This window comes from Pezoporus flaviventris, unplaced genomic scaffold (assembly GCF_033815535.1).
Source record: "Pezoporus flaviventris isolate CSIRO_AGI_PZ_B2104156 unplaced genomic scaffold, CSIRO_AGI_Pfla_v1 ptg000213l, whole genome shotgun sequence".
In the NCBI taxonomy this organism is placed as follows: domain Eukaryota; kingdom Metazoa; phylum Chordata; class Aves; order Psittaciformes; family Psittacidae; genus Pezoporus; species Pezoporus flaviventris.
Window position 1 is genome coordinate 3,569,844 of NW_026892761.1, and position 17,090 is coordinate 3,586,933.

General features: G+C 50.7%; 1 protein-coding gene across 2 annotated transcripts in view; it reads left to right on the forward strand.

Annotated features, from left to right (window-relative positions):
- Positions 1-17,090, forward strand: part of LAMA5 (laminin subunit alpha 5) — an 83,650-nt gene that overhangs the window by 31,343 nt on the left and 35,217 nt on the right. For both annotated transcript variants that reach the window (XM_061441770.1, XM_061441771.1), the window contains exons 3-13: positions 3,466-3,583; positions 6,510-6,628; positions 6,978-7,148; positions 7,599-7,696; positions 12,028-12,143; positions 13,046-13,164; positions 13,899-13,989; positions 14,724-14,858; positions 15,302-15,364; positions 16,432-16,572; positions 16,932-17,069. In XM_061441770.1, the coding sequence (XP_061297754.1) occupies positions 3,466-3,583; positions 6,510-6,628; positions 6,978-7,148; positions 7,599-7,696; positions 12,028-12,143; positions 13,046-13,164; positions 13,899-13,989; positions 14,724-14,858; positions 15,302-15,364; positions 16,432-16,572; positions 16,932-17,069 (1,309 nt within the window). The remainder of the gene's footprint in view (positions 1-3,465; positions 3,584-6,509; positions 6,629-6,977; positions 7,149-7,598; positions 7,697-12,027; positions 12,144-13,045; positions 13,165-13,898; positions 13,990-14,723; positions 14,859-15,301; positions 15,365-16,431; positions 16,573-16,931; positions 17,070-17,090) is intronic.

A 17,090-nucleotide genomic window follows, 5' to 3' on the forward strand; every position in this document is an offset into this window, starting at 1 on the left:
TGAAAACTCATTTCATGTAAGCCCAAGCTACAGTCAAAGGTTGAATTGTACCTGGTGTGATTTTATAGGGGTGAGAACAAGGGATCTGCTTGACTGGAGACAAGTGTGTGCATCAGATCTGGTGCTTCACCTCCTTCCTCCATAGAGAAGGGAAAAAATTTGCCTAAGGGGCTGGGAGCATAGAGGTTTTTATTCATCTGACTGATAATGGGAGCTAAATCAAGGCTTTGGAAAAAAACCAACCATTTCTCTTGCAATATTAGTTGGGCAGAACCGCACTGGAACTAAACATGGAATGAAAAGTCTGGCTTTTGTGCCAGCTCTATTTTTAGAGTTTACTGCTCCATCTCTGTATCTCTCTGAGATTTCTCAGCACATGCACTGGAAGCAGCAATCTGCCTTGATGTTTTCCGGCAGGATCTGATATTCTGCAAGATAAGGATGTGGGATGGAGCGACAGGGGCCGGGCCAGATGTGACACAAATGCCTCTGAATACCAGGATACGGCTCCTGTTCCAGGATGGGGTTCACTGCAGTCAGACTCCTGGATGTTTTCAGTGCTCCATGGAGGGGAGGGGTGCTCCAGGAATGGGCATAGAGGGCAGTGAGTGTACATGTTGGCTGCCTTCTTTGTGTCCTAAAATTGCAGTCACGACTGGAACAAAACAGCAGCAGTCTGACAGCATGCAGCAGCGCTAGCAATGGGTTTGGGTACGGAGCTCAGGAATCATGTTTGGCTTTGAGTGCAGGATAGCAATATCCAAACTGGGCTTTAGCTGAGATACTGTAGTTGGCCCAGCACTATCCAGTAAGAAGCCAGATGTTCTTTCCTGTGAAAAGCAGCAATAAATAGTTGGCATGCTCCCCTGGACTTGGATATTTAACCCTGCCACTGGGGTTGAGTCTGGCCTTTCAGCTCCCAGCAAGCACGGACACAGTTCTCCCCAGTGCCCAATGCGTGGACGTGTCTCCCATGACTTCAGATGTCCTGAAACCAGCTACATCGTCTTCCAGCTTGAGAGGGCTCGTGCGGGTCAGGAGCCTGTGCGTGCCCGACCCTGCCACTCCCCTGTCCCAGGAGTGCACACAGCAACCAAGCAGCACTGGTTCTTTTCTTGGCTGCTGTTTGCGCTTTGCAAAGCCCTGAGCCCCAGGCTTGGTTTTGCTTCAAGTCTCAGTGTGTAAAAGCTGACTCTCCCCAGGCGCTGGTTTGGCTGGATCGTAACCCGTGTTCTCCAGAGGCAGGGGATTTCTGAGAGCTCCTAAAAGCGTGCGGAGTTTGGACTGGAGGACATTTCATAAGGAACATTTTATTTCCAGCACGAAGCTGGACAGTGAGGACCCCCCAGAAACTCCAGGGATTCACTGATGGTGAACTCGGAGCTGGTTGTGCAAAAGGGTAAATGCAGAAGATAGGGAAATGCCTCACATTGCTAGCGTTGTGTTTGTGGTTGTTGTTCATTCAGGGCAGAGGCTCTCCTGGTGCCTGGGACCAGAATGCGTGCAGCTATATGGGAGCTGCAGTGAATTTTGTCCACCTAAAAGCTATGCCAGATTCCAGCAGCAGCATTCGTTTATTCCCTGTAGAATAAAGCTAGAGGAGGATTTACAGTGGAGGGAAGGTGTAACTGAACTTCACTGGTTGGTGTCAGCCCTGTTTCCGTGCCAAGAGGCAGATGTTGAGCTGTGAGAACTGGTCCCACAGAGGAAGCAGCTGCTTGAGCTGCAGCCTCTTGGGCTTCACTAACAAATAACAGCTCTGCAGAGGGGGTAAACAGGCAGAAAATGCTGCTCCTCCAAAAAAGCTTCATTTCATGTTCCTTGACTACATCATGGAGCTTGCAGAGGGGAGGTAAGGCAGCATTTAGGTCTGGTTTTTCTCAGTCTGCTTGCAAGTCTTTTGACAGCAGGGAGCTGTGTTGGGTGACCACTTTGATATCTTAATTCCAGATGGCAGCAGTCCTTACCAGTGCAAACCCTGATAGTAGTGACAAATCCCATCCTCCTGCGCATCCACAGCTGGCCTCTGACCTGCTGTGCTTCAGGATCATGCAGAGTTCACTCCATCCTGAGCATCTGTGTGGAGTCCCTTTAGTCTGCCCCTACGTGTAAGTCCAGGTGCCAGCCTGCCGTGGGAACCAGAGCAACCCCTGGTAAGAGGAGGAGAGGCTGCACCGGAGCCAGGGGAGCATCCAGCAGGAGCCTGAGGAAGTTTTTGTCTGTGTGTCCTGCTGAGGAGGAGAAAGAACTGATGCCAGTCCACAGGGATGAGTGCGCTTGTCTTCTCGCTCCATACCCACACAACAGCCCTCAGACCCCTCAGCTGAATGACCATAACAAGATGGGTGTTATGGATGACTTGGTAGATTTAAATGCCTCTTCCTTGTCTCTTTTTCCCTTTAACAAGTCCTCCATGGATTTTCATGGCTGCATTGGAGGCTTGTTATTATTAATGCTCATCCTCTGGCTCAGCGCTGTGTGTGGCTGGGGCAGAGCTGAGCTTCAGGCTGCTGTTCTGGCCCCTCCGCAGATGGTGACGGCAGGGGCAGGAGAGCTGAGACAGGCAGGGAGCCATCCTTTTCCTGCCCTTGTACAAGTGTCCCGCTGGATACCTGTTAGTCTTTGTGGGGATGTATGCTCATACAGCACCGCCTTTGTATGAGGAGAGATTCCTGAGCTATAAATCTCTGCTTTTCAACTGCTAAACTCCCTTTTGGGTTGTTTTTGACGTTAGGAATTTACTTTGATAACAGAACTTTATTTGCCTTTAAATATCACTTTGTGACAGGATGATGGAGTGGGGATTCTTGGAGCGAGCCTGTGCCAGCCGGGGAAGGGAAATTCTGCTGTGGCTTTTGTTTCCTTCCAGCAGTGATATTTAGCTCTTTAAAGAGTACGTTTATTTTATGCTTGGCAGGGGTGTGTGTGCACACATCAGTGTCCAGACAGATGGGAGCAGCCCAAGCAAGTGCTGCTCTCCCCTCCCTGTGGCACCTGGGGAAGGGGAGCTGCTATGTGGAGAGCCTTAAGAACATGAAATAGAAGTCAGGATGTTGTAGTATTGTGTGCAAGGCTCAGTGGGAGCCTGTTACCCCAAGAACAACCCAAAAGCCAAGGTCCACAGAACAGCTTCATGCCTATAGTGCTATGTATTGTAGTGCTGCCTGCTCCAGGCAAGGCTAAGTCTAAGGTGTCTCCTAGCACAACCTCCTAAGTACAGCCCATAGCTACAGAGTCTGTGTTCTGTTTGCATTCTGGTGGGAGCTGAGCTCCCTAATCTGGCTCTGCAGCAGCCATGTCATACTACGATCCTTTTAGATACGGAGGATTTTGCTCTGCAGGCTGCTTGTGAGCAGCAGCATCTGCAAAGTGCCAGCTCGTGTATTCAGCTTGGATCCCTCTAAGCTCTCCCTGGTTTTCACAATGCTTTGAGCAGCCAACTAACTCTGTGTTCCTTTCTTCCAGCTCTTCCACGTAGCGTATGTCCTGATCAAATTTGCCAATTCCCCTCGTCCTGACCTCTGGGTGCTGGAGAGATCTACTGACTTTGGCCTTACCTACGAGCCCTGGCAGTACTTTGCCTGTAAGTATGCCAGTGTTCCAAGGGAGCTGCAGCCTCAGGCCAGGTGGTGGAGCCATGGTGAAGGCAGCTCTTTGAGGCTGCGGTTGGAGTTTTTTAGAGAATACTCATTGGTGCTCACCCAAATCTATGTGGATGCCAAGGCTGGCACAGTTGGACCTTGCTTGTCTAGGTCTGGAACATGAGATTTCTTATCATCTCCTCCCTGCCGTCCTCTCTGTCTGTCCTGTACCACATCCAGACTGATGTATTTCAGCTCCTCCAGAAGCAAACAAGCTTCCAAGTAACAGAAAAGTCTGGATGCAGAAAACAGTCCCTTTGTGCTTATCAGCACTGGAGATCAGGTACAGCCTGTGCAGGGCAGGGAACTGTTCTCCTGCCACTGCGCAAGGTGGAATCAGAGGCTGCAGAGGCTGCAGAGATCCAGTCTGTGCATTTGACTTCTCTGATTAAAACCTGATCCCTTTGTAGAAACAGCTGCTTCTACAAACCCCTTCTCCCGAAGGGTCTATGGGGTAGCCAGATGCTGAGGAACTTGTTAACCACCAGTTCCTCCCTGAAGCAGCCCCAGTAATTGAGAGAAGATGTGAGTTGAGATCTACAGCCAGAGCTTAAAACCTGGCAGGGACGGACCTCAGAGCCCTCAGAGGCCTTGCTGTGGGTTGCCCCTAAAGGCTCATATTTCTGGCTTACCTGTCAGCCTGTGCTTTAGGTTTGCTGGCCTTTTTTTGTGCAGCAAGAAGCATCTTGGGGTCTGTTACAGTCATGTTATTGCATGATCTGGGGCTGAGCAGGGAGCTCTTGCCCCACTTGCTTGTTTCTGTGTGCAATGGCCGTGCTGCAATGGCTGGAGTCCCCTTCCCTCCTGCAACACCAGTTCCCGTTACCACCCCCCCTTGAGAAGTGACGTGCAGTGATCCAGCCCAGTGGAAAATTCCCATGGAAATAAAGAGGTGGCTGCTCCAAAACCTGCCAGATTTGCTAGCACAACAAGTCCTTTGCAGAGGTTTATTTTTGGCCTGGGGAGTTCTGTAGGTGGTCTAATAAAAACACTGCTCAGCTCAGTAACAAGAGCTGTCAGAAACTGAAGTGTCCTCCAGAGACACCAGTGACTGTGCCCTGGGTGACACCATCCCCATGGGCTCAGCGCTGCCCCTCGAGCCCTGCTCATCACTGGGGTTGATGGATTCCCCAGACTGCCCCGTGCTCCCCAGCCAGGCTGCTGAAGTGGTTTTGGGCTTATCCCTGTGGGGTCAGGGAGTGACTCATGGAAAGCATCTGCTGGTGCAGCTGAAGGGCTCTGGAGGGACCGTGGCAATGCAAATCCTCCATGCATCATGGCAGGGAGCTCCGTGCTTTCCTTGGCCACCAAAGGAGAGGCAGGAACGCTGGGGAGATCACCACTGGTGGTGGTGTTTATCTGCATGAAGGATTCCCCCCACAGCGTTTCAAATGGGGACAGGACATGAAAGATGCTCAGTCTCAGCTGCCCATGCAGGCCCATAGAGCCTCAGCTCATCGTGTTGTGCAGGATCAGCCCACTTTGTCTCCCTTTGCTGGGCAGTGCCGCCGTGGAGGGGCAGGCAGCCATAGCACAGTGAGACTCTGCCCTTTCCTCTGCTTAGGGTAGGCTTCTGCAGTTTGTTCCCTTAAAGCACTGCTGTGGTTTAAGGCTGATGGGTTGCTCTGGTTTAGGTCAAAGAGCCCGGTCTCTGGCTCACATGGTTGTGCAGGTTGCAGTAACTGGAGGAGTTCTTTGGTTTTTCTGAGTTAGCTGCTCTTGCTGAGCATCTTGTCTCCATGCCCAGCCACAAAATGATGAAAATCCATCATCTTGAGCCAGTGGTGACAGGCTCCTCACCTGGGGCTTCAGAATAAATTGCCTTTAAAAAAGCATCTGGTGAAGCTAAAGCTTGGTGGCCAGGGACCTGATGTTAAATGTTTCCACACCATCTTCCTGTGGATGCAACTGAGCTCCTGCTGTTGCCAAAACAGTGTTTCATGGAGTGAGGCCACGTTGCTGGAGATGAAGTAACAGAGAGAGGTGAAGGCAGGGGAGGCAGTAGCTCAGTGTGCTCCCCCCTTCCTGTTCCTCCTGACTGGCTTAGCCTACTGGTGCAGCACGTGGAGTGACGGGCATGCCTTCTGGGGGCACATTGCAACAGATCTGAGGGATTATTCCCATGAATCAGGTTGATGTTTCCCCAGCAGCTCCCTGTGAGCTGAGCAGCGCTGGCAGGAGCAGCAGGTTCTGTTGGCTGCCTTCTCTTTCTTCTCCCTCGGGAACATTGCACTGCTGTGAGCTCCTGGCACAGGTGAAACGGGATTAGGAAGGAACAGCCTTTGCCCCAGACTCTTCCCTGGGGGAGCAGTCCCTGAGAGCGGCACTGTGTGGGTTTTGGCATGGGTAGATCCTGGTGCTCACCATCCTGCACAATGGGGTCCCGAACTGCCCCACCATGTTCACTTGGCTCTGCCAGCACAGGGATGTCAGACATCCTTGGGGACGAGCGCGCTGGACTTGCAGGAGGAGCCGTGCAGAGAAGCCAGGACATTCCTACAGCAGCAAGGAGAGCCTTGGCATGCAGTTCCCAAAGCAGGTTGCAGGGCCAGCAGTGTGACGGCCTTTAGCCAGCCTTGCATTGCCACTTAGTGGCAGTAGCCCTAGATTGCTGTCGCCAAAGGGTGGTTATGGGTGCCCTTGGCATTTCTGTGGTGACTATGGCTTGTGGTTGCTCCCACTGTGTGGTTCTGTGCTGGCTCACTCCTTGGGACCTTAAGGAGCCATGTGAATATGATGGTACAAGCTCCTCCATCAGCAGAGCTCTAGCAGCACAGAGCCCTTCCTCAGTTGAGCACAAGCAGTGTGGGAGAAACCAATACAGGGCTCTGAATTGTTCCTTTTCTCTCATCTCTGGTGGATGAACAGCTTCCAAGAGGGACTGCATTGAGAAGTTTGGACTGCAAACAGTGGATCGTATCACCAGGGATGACCACGCCATCTGCACCACAGAATACTCCCGGATTGTGCCTTTAGAAAATGGGGAGGTGAGAGCTGCACGTTTCCGTCCCCTGGGGTCTCCAGGGTTTCTCGGTGACCAGAGGTGTTCTTATTGACTTTTGGATGCCACTTAAACTACTCAGTTAAACCAGATGAGGCTGGCAGGGAACCAATTCAGTTGTCTTGAAGGGAGATAAGGATTGGGATCGGCTGAGGGAGGGGTTAATTTCCTCCACCTCACAGATTTGTTTTCATAGAGTCACAGAATGGTTTGGGTTGAAAAGGACCTTAAATATCATCTGGTTCCCACCCCCTGCCATGGGCAGGAACGCTTCCACTAGACCAGGTTGCTCCAAGCCCCATCCAATGTGGCTTTTTCCCTCCTTGCCTTCACAGATTGTTGTCTCTCTGGTGAACGGGCGCCCAGGAGCCATGAACTTCTCCTACTCGCCTCTCCTGCGGAACTTCACGAAGGCCACCAACATCAGACTGCGCTTCCTGCAGACCAACACGCTGCTCGGGCACCTCATGGGCAAAGCTTTAAGGGACCCTACAGTGACAAGGAGGGTAAGGCAGACCTTGATACCTCTTGCTAATGAGATGGAAGTGTTGGAGGGCTGTGCATGCCACCTCTGGGGAGAAGACATCCCTGGATGCTGCCCATGGGGACTTGCTCTCTCTGTACTTGTGCTCCCCAAGTATTTGCAGCAATGTCTCTGCTGCTGTGGCTGGAGCTGGAGGCTGCTTGGGAAGAGATTGCTTAGCACCAACAGCATGAAACTGGGAAGTGCCTCCTGGCATCACGTGGCTTTCTGGCTGTGCTAGGAGACCTGACTTATAGCTGATGGGCTCTGTTAGCAGTGATGGGTCTTACAATAGGTAGATATTGCAGCCTGCAGGGTCCAACTTGTCATTGTAAGGGAAATACTCCAACACATCACTTTGCTGCTGAGTCCAGAGCGCTCATGAGGCTTATTCATAAAGATACTAACAGCCAACTTTTCTTGTGCTCTCCAGTATTACTACAGCATCAAAGATATCAGCATTGGAGGGCGCTGTGTCTGCCACGGCCACGCAGACGTCTGTGACGCCAAAGATCCCAATGACCCTTACAGGTACATTTTCCAATGTTCTTTGTAAAAGTGTTTGAATTGTGCCAAGAGTGAAAGATTCCAGTGGAGTTGTGTCCTGGCCTGAGCTCATAGTTGTGCCAGCACTGTTGTTCATAGCTCTACCCTGAGAGGGGATCCCAAATTGGTCCAGCTAAAGTAGCAGAAACTAAGTGCTCTGTTTAAACAGGCTGTTTTTCAGCTAGATCAGCTCCCTGATCTGGTTTTCCTGCCCACTTTGCCATCCCCATGGGAGCAGTGCTGGAATGGGAAGGTGGGTGCGCAGAGACAGTACTGTTATTGAACACGGAGCTTTCTCCCAGGGCTGGTTTCTGAACTTGCCCAGAGAAGTCTCTTGCTTCCTTCATGGCTTCTTAAGCGTTAAGGCAATGCTTTCATGAACAGATGCTCTCCCAAGAAACCAGAGACTCTACTGCCCATTTCTACTCATAAGAACCATAAATTGGTTCTATTACATAGCTAAACAACTACTCTTTGCAAAAGAACAAGAGCATGCAAAGCAGTTACTTTTTGGCTCATGGGACTCTTCCCATCTGCCTTGGCAACTTGAAATGCCAAAGAGCTGCTTCAAACCATGAAAGTTTGCTTCTTAGCCATCTGTTTGCAGCCTGAATATTGCCTTTATGAAAACGATGGCTAGATTCAGCTGGACGAAGGAAGCTTATATTTCTTTCTCATCAGGATCATGTAGAGCTTTTGGATCTTCTAAAATGAAGTTCCACTGAGTCCCAGCCAAGGTTAAAGGTGCTAAGCACTAAAACAAAGATGTATTGGGAAGCAAGCCTGCCTTAGTAAGCCAAACTCTGACAAAGGGAAGTTCATAAATATTTGAATGCACAGTTCCTTGGTTTTGTTTTAGCCTTTGGTGCTGCTGGATGCAGCATCGGTGTCCTAGGGCAAAAGCACTTCATGCTGCTAAGTGATTCTTTAACATCTTGGTGTACTGTTGGCTTGGGGTTTTCCAGGAAGAGAGAATTGAAGGAGTTGTGTTGGGAATCTTTGTTCAGTGCCACTTCTCCTGACAACTGTCTCTGCCTCCCCAAATTCTCCTCCTCCACTCTCATTGGGATGCATTTCTCATCTTCGCCCTTGGCCACAAACCGTGCTCTAATGTTGCAGCACATGTTCTTAAGCAGCTGTTGCATTTCACACAGAGCAGATCGTGCTTGCCAAGAGGAGAAAACATTTCCTACTTGGGTGCTTTGTACAGTCAGCACAGAACATCTGTAAAGCCCTTTGGGATACATCAGGACAAAGCGGCTGGGTAAACAGAACTTCCCTTGGCATTGCTGTACCCTGTTAGCAAGCCCAGGAGCACGGAGAAGTCAGCAGAAATACAATACTTTCAGTTGAGAAAATGAGTAATTGGTGAAATGCTGCTGTTCTCCAAGGCTCCAGCAGCAGCCGTGTGCAGCCTTCCCACTGAAGTGGGCACTGCTGGGCAGTCATCCCACCCCTCCTGCCCTCAGGTAGCCCAGAGGCAGCATGCTGATACCTGCCATAACACTGCATGGCAAGAGGCATTGCAAAGGCAGTTTGGGCTCAGCTGCACTGTCCCTTCTTGTCATGGGTCCCAGCTGTCAGAAACGTGTCACTTCTTCAGAAACCTCTGCAACCCATCTGAGTAGGAGTGTGCTGTGTCCCTCTGCACACGTCCTGCCTCTTCAGACGCTCATGTGCGACAGCAACAGGGCAAGGAAATGAATAGAGGGAGATGTGGAATGTGAATTGGCCCGGCGCTATTAAAAATCCCAGTTATGCCTCAGCCTGTCTGGGAGGTCTCTGCCTCTCATTTTAACTTCTCTCTTCTGCACATGCCTGTGTTTCTTGTGCCTGTTGCCCAAAAAGGCAGGATGCGCACTTTGATAGAGGTGAGGTGAGCTAGAAATCTTGGCAGAGGCTTTAGGACATGATGGAGCATGTTCATGAGCTGACTTCCTGGCCATAAATGATAATGTTTACCCAGCTTTGGAAAGCTTCTCTGAAGTGCCAAGTTACGGAGGCTGCACATCCAGCTGTGTGAAGCTGGTAGCACGTCTGATCCCTGCATGTGTGTGTGCACAGGTGTCAGTGTGTGGAGGTACAGCCTCCTCAAGGGGCTTTGCATTTGTTGCAACTGTCTCTCTTCACCCCAGAATCCAATGGGCTGCATTAAGGGACATTGTCCTGGTTAAAGGTGAACACCAGAGGATCAGGCATAAACCTTTCTCCTGGCAAACCCCCTGAGCAGTGAGAAAAGCATCAGCAGGGACCTGGCACGTTGCAGACAGAGAGCCCAGACAGGAACCATGTGTTAACGCGTGGCTGATGTGAGCTCAGGGGAGCCCTGCAAGTGCTCTGCTTCTGCCTTGTAAGAGCAACTCTCTCTGTGGGTTCATTGACCCATCACGGGTGCCACGAGAGAGGTGCTGGTGCTGGTGCTTCTGTGCATGATGCTGAAGATAACCAGCAAGACAACAGCAGCCTGACTGGTTAGAAGCAGATCTGCAGGAGGAGGTCAAGGATGCTTTCCCATAGCTGAATCCTGAATCTTGCCCGTTATGGAAGGGGAAAGCACTGTGTGTACTGGTAGATCTGTGAATCCCTTTTGCAGGTGATTTTCCCTCAGTACAATGAGAAGCAGTCAGAGGAAGGGGCGTTTTTTCGTGGCTGTGCTACTCAGGTGTCCTGGTCAAAGGCAGATGCAGTGCTTGTGTGCTGCTCTCAGTCTGACTCAGCTGCTTGCTGGAAACTGTTCTTAGTCTCTGTTACTGAGCATCAATGCCACTGGGAAGATTGTGGTTTTATTTTTTATGGCAGGATGACCAGGAAATATGTGCTATGTGAACACAGCCTCTCCCTCTTCTTCCTTGTATATATTCAATCAATGAAACATGTAAATATTGTGGCTTGTGCATATTTGTGCATAATTCACTCGCAGCGCAGACTCGGGAAGGTGCTGTAAAGCTGCTGTGATAGATGAGCTCTCCGAGAGATCGTTGCTAATTCTGGACAGCAGAGACTAAATAAATAGCTCCTCCCCCATCTGCAGTGTGCATCTTTACTCATTGAGTGCCATCTATTTGCATTCTGGGAACTGAACCAGTGCTTTCAAACATCTTGAACATTAAAGAGCCGGGGTGTGTGGTTGGAGCCACGTCCTCCAGCCAGGGAGATTAACATTTCTCAGCAGGTTTACACGTTGCCTGACTCAGTGACCATCTTTCTCCACACATATGTATATAGCTGAAGCAAACACACTGAGTGTTGCCCCAAAATTTCAGACCATCCCATATTTCATTATAATGAGTTCACTTCTCCCATGCTCTGGCTGTTCTCTGTACATACCCTTGCAGGTCCCACATCTCAAAAACACGTGTAGGTGGAAAGCACTCAGCTCACTGCAGCCTTGGTGGAGCGTGTCCCCGCTCCTGCATCTCACCCAGAATGACTGCTCCATTTGTTCCTAATGTTTTAAGAAATTACATTTATTTTTAAACACGGCTTTTGAATGGAAAAGCATTGAAGGAGGGAGAGATGGGAGTGGCAGCCCAGCCCTGAGGGGAAATGAGTAATAACAGATAAAAGCTGGAACATGCTGTATTATCCATAAGTCTAATACAACAGAAAGCGTTTGTGTTGGATGGGAATCGCCTTCTGCTAAGTGGAAGTTTTGGAGGTGATGTCACTGATGTTAATGAATCACCGTTGCGGTCGAGCAGGGACAAGATCCATCAGTCCAGGGCTGAGATTTCTTGTCTGGTGCCTCCGGAGCCGCCTGTTTACCCAGCACAGCCTGGCCTGGGCAGAGCAGGAGGTGCATTGCACAGGGAGCGTGGGGCCAGCATCTACTAAGGGGCTTAATTCAAGTTTCATGGCCTTCCTCTCTCAAGCACAGGTATTCCTGGAGGAGCAGATGGGACCCATGTGGCCCCATCCCTCTCCAGCTCTGGGCTACCATTTATTACTTTCTCGCTACCCCTGCGCAGTAGTGGAAACATCTTTGTGCACCATGCTACTCCCTCTCAAGTTATTCACTTCAGCTCAGGCTGCTACATCCAACCATTTCCCATGTTATTGTCTGGCTAGGCAGTGGCGCACTGATTTTAATCTAATCCTCATCTCCCTGTGAAGAAAATAAGAGTGATGCTGGAGAAGGAAGAGAGAGAATGGCACTGGAGGAGCAAGTTTGGCTTAGAAAACATACAAATTGGCAATTCAAACGTTAAAAAAAGCCTTAAAAGCCTCTTTTTAGACTATTTGGATTAACAAACATCCCTTATTTGATCCCTGTCATGGCCACAGGCTCGGCTGTACCATGTTCCTCTCCCTTGCAGGCTGCAGTGCGACTGCCAGCACAACACCTGCGGCGGGTCCTGTGATCAGTGCTGCCCCGGCTTCAACCAGTTCCCGTGGAAGCCTGCCACTGCCGACAGCGCGAATGAATGCCAGCGTGAGTTGGAGTGGGGTTTTCCTTCCATTTCCAGCTGCTTTGCAAGGCACAGCTTGCCCTGTGCTCCACCAGCCCCTTGGTGCAGTGCAGAGAAGCTGTTCACTGCAGTGGTGGGGTTTGTGGTGTGGGGCATTGCGGGAAGTGACGGTCACTGGCCCTGCAAGAGAGAACACTTTGCACAGTGGTTAGTTGTGCTCAGTCGAGGCTCACACGGGGAGGCCCATTAGGTCTAATGGGACTTTGATTCTGCTTCTGTTCCTGTTCCTCCCCCGTGTCCAAGGGTTCGTGCAGACAAGACTCGTTGCTCAATTCTTTCTCCAGGATGAATTACATTTGGATGTGTTTACACACAGGATGTCTTTATTTGTCCAGAGAAACCTTTGGTACATGCCGACAGTGGAATTTATGCTGCACTGGGAATGCAGAGCGTGGAGCATAGTTACCTCAGACAGTCTCTTATAAACTCAGGGCAGCAAAGGACAGCTGGATCTCAATCTTGTGGCTTTGTAAAGAGCACCCTCACTGAGGGCTCACCTCTATCCTGAGTGGGATAGAAGAGGCAAGAATGTTGCCCTCTAAACCAGACTACTTGAGGCCCCATAGTTGGGTAATTTCTTTCTTGTCTATACATGCCTGCACATATTTTACTTCTGATTTTGTGCCTGCTGCGTTCAGACTGGGCTTTGTGAGAGAGTTGCTGCTTCTGTGGCTTTGAGCTAGAGCACTTCTGGGAGCTTGACTGCTCATGTAACCACCCAGATGCATTCAAGCATCTTTCCTCGTTGAAAAGTAACCCATCCAAAGTCAAACCCACAAGACAGAGTTCTTATCTGAAGATCCAGCTGGTGACTGAAGGGTCTCCATTGACTGGTGGCTTAGCTAACATCTGTCTGTATTTTCAGCTTGCAATTGCAATGGCCATGCCTATGACTGCTACTACGACCCAGAGGTGGATCGCCACAAAGCCAGCAAAAGTCATGAGGACAAGTTTGAAGGGGGAGGTGTTTGCATTGACTGTCAGGTAGGCCTGAAGAGCTCCTGTGTTTGTTTCTGCTGTTGCTGGCAGCTCCACCAACCCCTCATACACCCCCTTACCTAGAAATTTAGTCTCAGCTATAGATTAAAGGAATGTGCACCAGTAATGAAAGCAGCACTTGGCTTTGTAGCCGTCCCCAGGGTAGCATCATTGCCTTTCTGATGCTTTAGGGTTAGATCTGCACTGGGAGGGACAGATTGGTGCTGAGCACATTGGGAAGTCCCTGCCTGGTTTGCAGTGCTCAGGTGCTGCCACCTCTCTGGGTCTTTCTGTGACCACCAAAATGCCAGTCTCCTCAGTCTCTAAAGTTCCCAATGGAAGTGAGGAGAGTGGCTCTTCTGCTCCCAAGGTGACTGTGAGCTGGTTAATTCGTGTCACGGTATGAAACTTTTAGCTGTACTGTCTTGCTGGGAGGAAACAGATTGCTCCCATCCTCTTAGAACAAAGTGGGCAGGGCGTTTTACCATCTGAAGCAAGTGAAATGGGCTCAAGGTCAGTATGAACCTGAAACTCATACTGTGTTTACAGGAGGATGCAGTTTGCAGGAAATGCTTTGTTTTCAAATTGATGTACGTGGAATTTTGAGCAGATTTAGGTCTTCTGTGTGCTGACACTGCTGAGCTGCTTCCTCTGACCCTGAAGCTGTTAGGACATCTTGCAGATGAACATCAATCCTGCAGGTAGAGGAACTGATGGCCTCCTAACCCACTGTTTTTCAGCATCACACCACCGGCATTAACTGCGAGAGGTGCATCCCAGGATACTACCGCTCCCCTAACCACCCCATCGACTCTCCATACATTTGCTATCGTGAGTGTGATCTCCTCTGCAGGCTGTAGATACTCTTCTGGACTTGGTGGCACTGGGAAAGGTGGTCTGCAGGATTGGGCTGGGAGATGCTTCTAGTATAGCGAATCTGGCATCATGATATGGCCACATGGTTGGTTCCTGCTGCAGCTGGTACAGATGTGTGTGTGCATGCTGGCAGTACATATGCCTGCAGTTTCTGTGTAATCAGAAGTGGTGGCATGTTCTAAGGCTGGACTTAGCTAAAAATGTGTTGTCCCCCTTGCTGTTCCCAGAGGGAAATTGAGTCTTAGCTGTCACCTCTGTATTCTTTCAGCTGGCAATTGCAGACCATTGGTCTCCCTACCCTAAGGGAGGGATTTCTAGGCTTGCTAGAAAATGTTATAGTGTTATAGTGTATAGAAATGTGTTATAGGCTTGCTGGGGAGCCCAGCTCAGTCTGGGGGCTGTGACACATCAGCTCTTTTGCATTGTTGCAATCACCACCACCTCTCTTGGGCATTTGGGATCTCCTGGAGAATCCAGTCAGGACTGTGCTGCTTTACCTGGGACCTCACAGTGGGACAAGGACAGCAGCAGCACTTCCTCTGAACCAGACCCAATCTCTATTTTTGGAGAGTATTTGCAGCAGACGGGGGGTCTTTTCCTGAGGCTCTGTGTTGTAGTGATGCTTCTGTGGTGCTCATGGCTAGCAAGGGTCTCAGTGACAACCGCTGCTGGCTTGTCCTTCCCTGCAGGGTGTAACTGTGAGTCTGACTTCACTGATGGTACCTGTGAGGACCTCACCGGCCGCTGTTACTGCAAACCCAATTACACCGGGGAGCACTGCGATGCCTGCGCCGAGGGATACCTCGACTTCCCCCACTGCTACCGTAAGTGGGGGCTGTGGGGCTGTGGTCGCATCTGGGACCCCATAGATACGGTGGGTGCAGGAAGAGCCAGCAGCTCGAGTTGGGGCTGCCCTCCGGGTACCTTTCCCCTATGCCATGTGGCAGTTCCCAGGAAGTGTTCTTGCAGGTGGGGACAAGTCAAAGGTTGGCTTGGGTGGAAGCTGGAGCAGAGCTGAGCTGGGCTGAACCAAGCTCTTTGTAGTCAACAGAAGCTTCCCTTTCGGCTCTGGTCTCATCTCTCTGTGAAAGTCATCTTTCCAGAGCTCAGGTTAAGAATGGCTGTAATGGATCTTTGTTCAGTGGGATATCTGCACTTTGTTCCATGTTCCACATCTGCATTCAGCCTGTTCAGCTTTGGGACTGTCAACCCCTTGATATCCCAACAGGATTTCTGTGATCTGTGCAATGTCTCTTTCTCTGTGCAGCCATTCCAGCTTTCACTCACAACGATACTGGAGAACAAGTGCTTCCAGCAGGACAGATAATAAGTAAGCAGTGCAGTTTTTCTTGATTTTTTTCTCAGTCACCATCGTATCATTTCTGTTATATCTCACCATCCAATGCAAGATCAGGTCTTCAGCTTATAGGGCACCTATGTTGTGAGACAGCCTTGACACAGAGTGGTTTTGAGAGAGGATGCAGCTGATGGGGATGTCCCTTCTGGCCTCCCTGTAAAAGGCACATCCCCTAAGATCACAGAGGGGCTGTGGCTGAGCTGGAACCTGAGCTGAGTTCTCCCAAATCTCAGCTTTTGGGTCCACCTATGACCTTGTCCTTCTGCTTGCCAACTTGCTTGCCCTGTGTTTTCCATGTGGTGGGTCCATGCTGATGGCCCCTCTGCCCAGAGCTCCTTGCTGTGTTGCTTTCTCTGTTGTTTCAAAAGCTCACCCATGCCTTCATCCCTGCTCCCCTCCACCTCCCTCCTCTCTTATCCTCATTCGTCTCAATTAATTTCCCTTGAGCTTTTTTGTCTCTTTTCCCACCGAATCCTCCCTTGTCTCATGCTCCCCAGTGCGCTCCAGATAACCTTTTCCTTCCTCTGATATTTTAAACTCTGTCTTCCAGACAGTTTTTTCTTTCCTGAGCTGCAGTGTCTCACTTCCTTTCTCATTTCCCCACCTCCCCTTCCCTCTCCCACCTCTGCTGCTGTTGGTGAAGGCAGGGCTGGCCTCAGCACTGCTTGCCTGCAGCACCCACTTGCCCTGGTAGTGGGAAGGTCTCGGGTGCAACTGGGCATGGAGTGACCAGAGAAAGCCCAAACCTCAGCCTGGTTAGCTGAAGGCTCTCGTTGTTCTGCACACCTCTTGTGCAATGCTGCACTGAATCAGCTCTGTGACTGAGGTCTCCCAACTACCCTGCAACCCTGTGAGCCTGGTGTGCTCATCACCTGAGCAGGGTTTGGTTAAAACATTTGCATCTTGTGGGAAGGTTATTAGGAGGCAAATGCTTGAGTTGTTGCCTCTCGTGCCTCCCCTGTCCTTATGTATCATCTGCCCAGCAGCAGAGGTCGACTGACAACTATGTGTGGTGTTTCTTGTGTGTGTCCCTGCTCCAGACTGTGATTGCTATGCCGGTGGGACCGAAGGCAACGCCTGTCGCAAAGACCCTCGGGTGGGGATGTGTGTGTGCAAGCCCAACTTCCAGGGAACACACTGTGACCAGTGCTCCCCCGGCCACTACGGACCCGGCTGCCAGCGTGAGTGACTCAGGGTTAGCAGCCCCAGGCTCGCCCTGCTGGGGGGGAGCGTGCCTGCCCCTGTCCTCCACTCACACTGGAATTCTCCAGCCCCACTTCCAAGTGACAAATTCCCATGATTTTTTGCTGGTATTTTCCACCCAGCCCTGACCCTCCAGCATCCTCCCAGCCTGGGGGGCTCTTGAGAAATTCCCTATGGATATAAGCTATGGGCCAGGCACACTTGTTGTCAGCTGTGTCCCCGTGGTTTCTCCAATGACTTCATTTCCACCCCAGAGGAACAGGCGCTCTGGTTCCTTTCCTAGGGAGGGGAAAGATGAAGAAGCTGCTTATTTATTAGTGCCCCTGTTGCTTTCCAGCCTGCCAGTGCTCCGGCCCTGGTCAGTACGATGGCACCTGCGACAGCGAGACAGGGCAGTGTCTGTGTCGAACGGGATTTGAAGGGCACTTGTGTAACCAGTGTGCTCCTGGCTACTTCAACTACCCTCTGTGCCAGCGTGAGTATCTGTCAGCTGTGG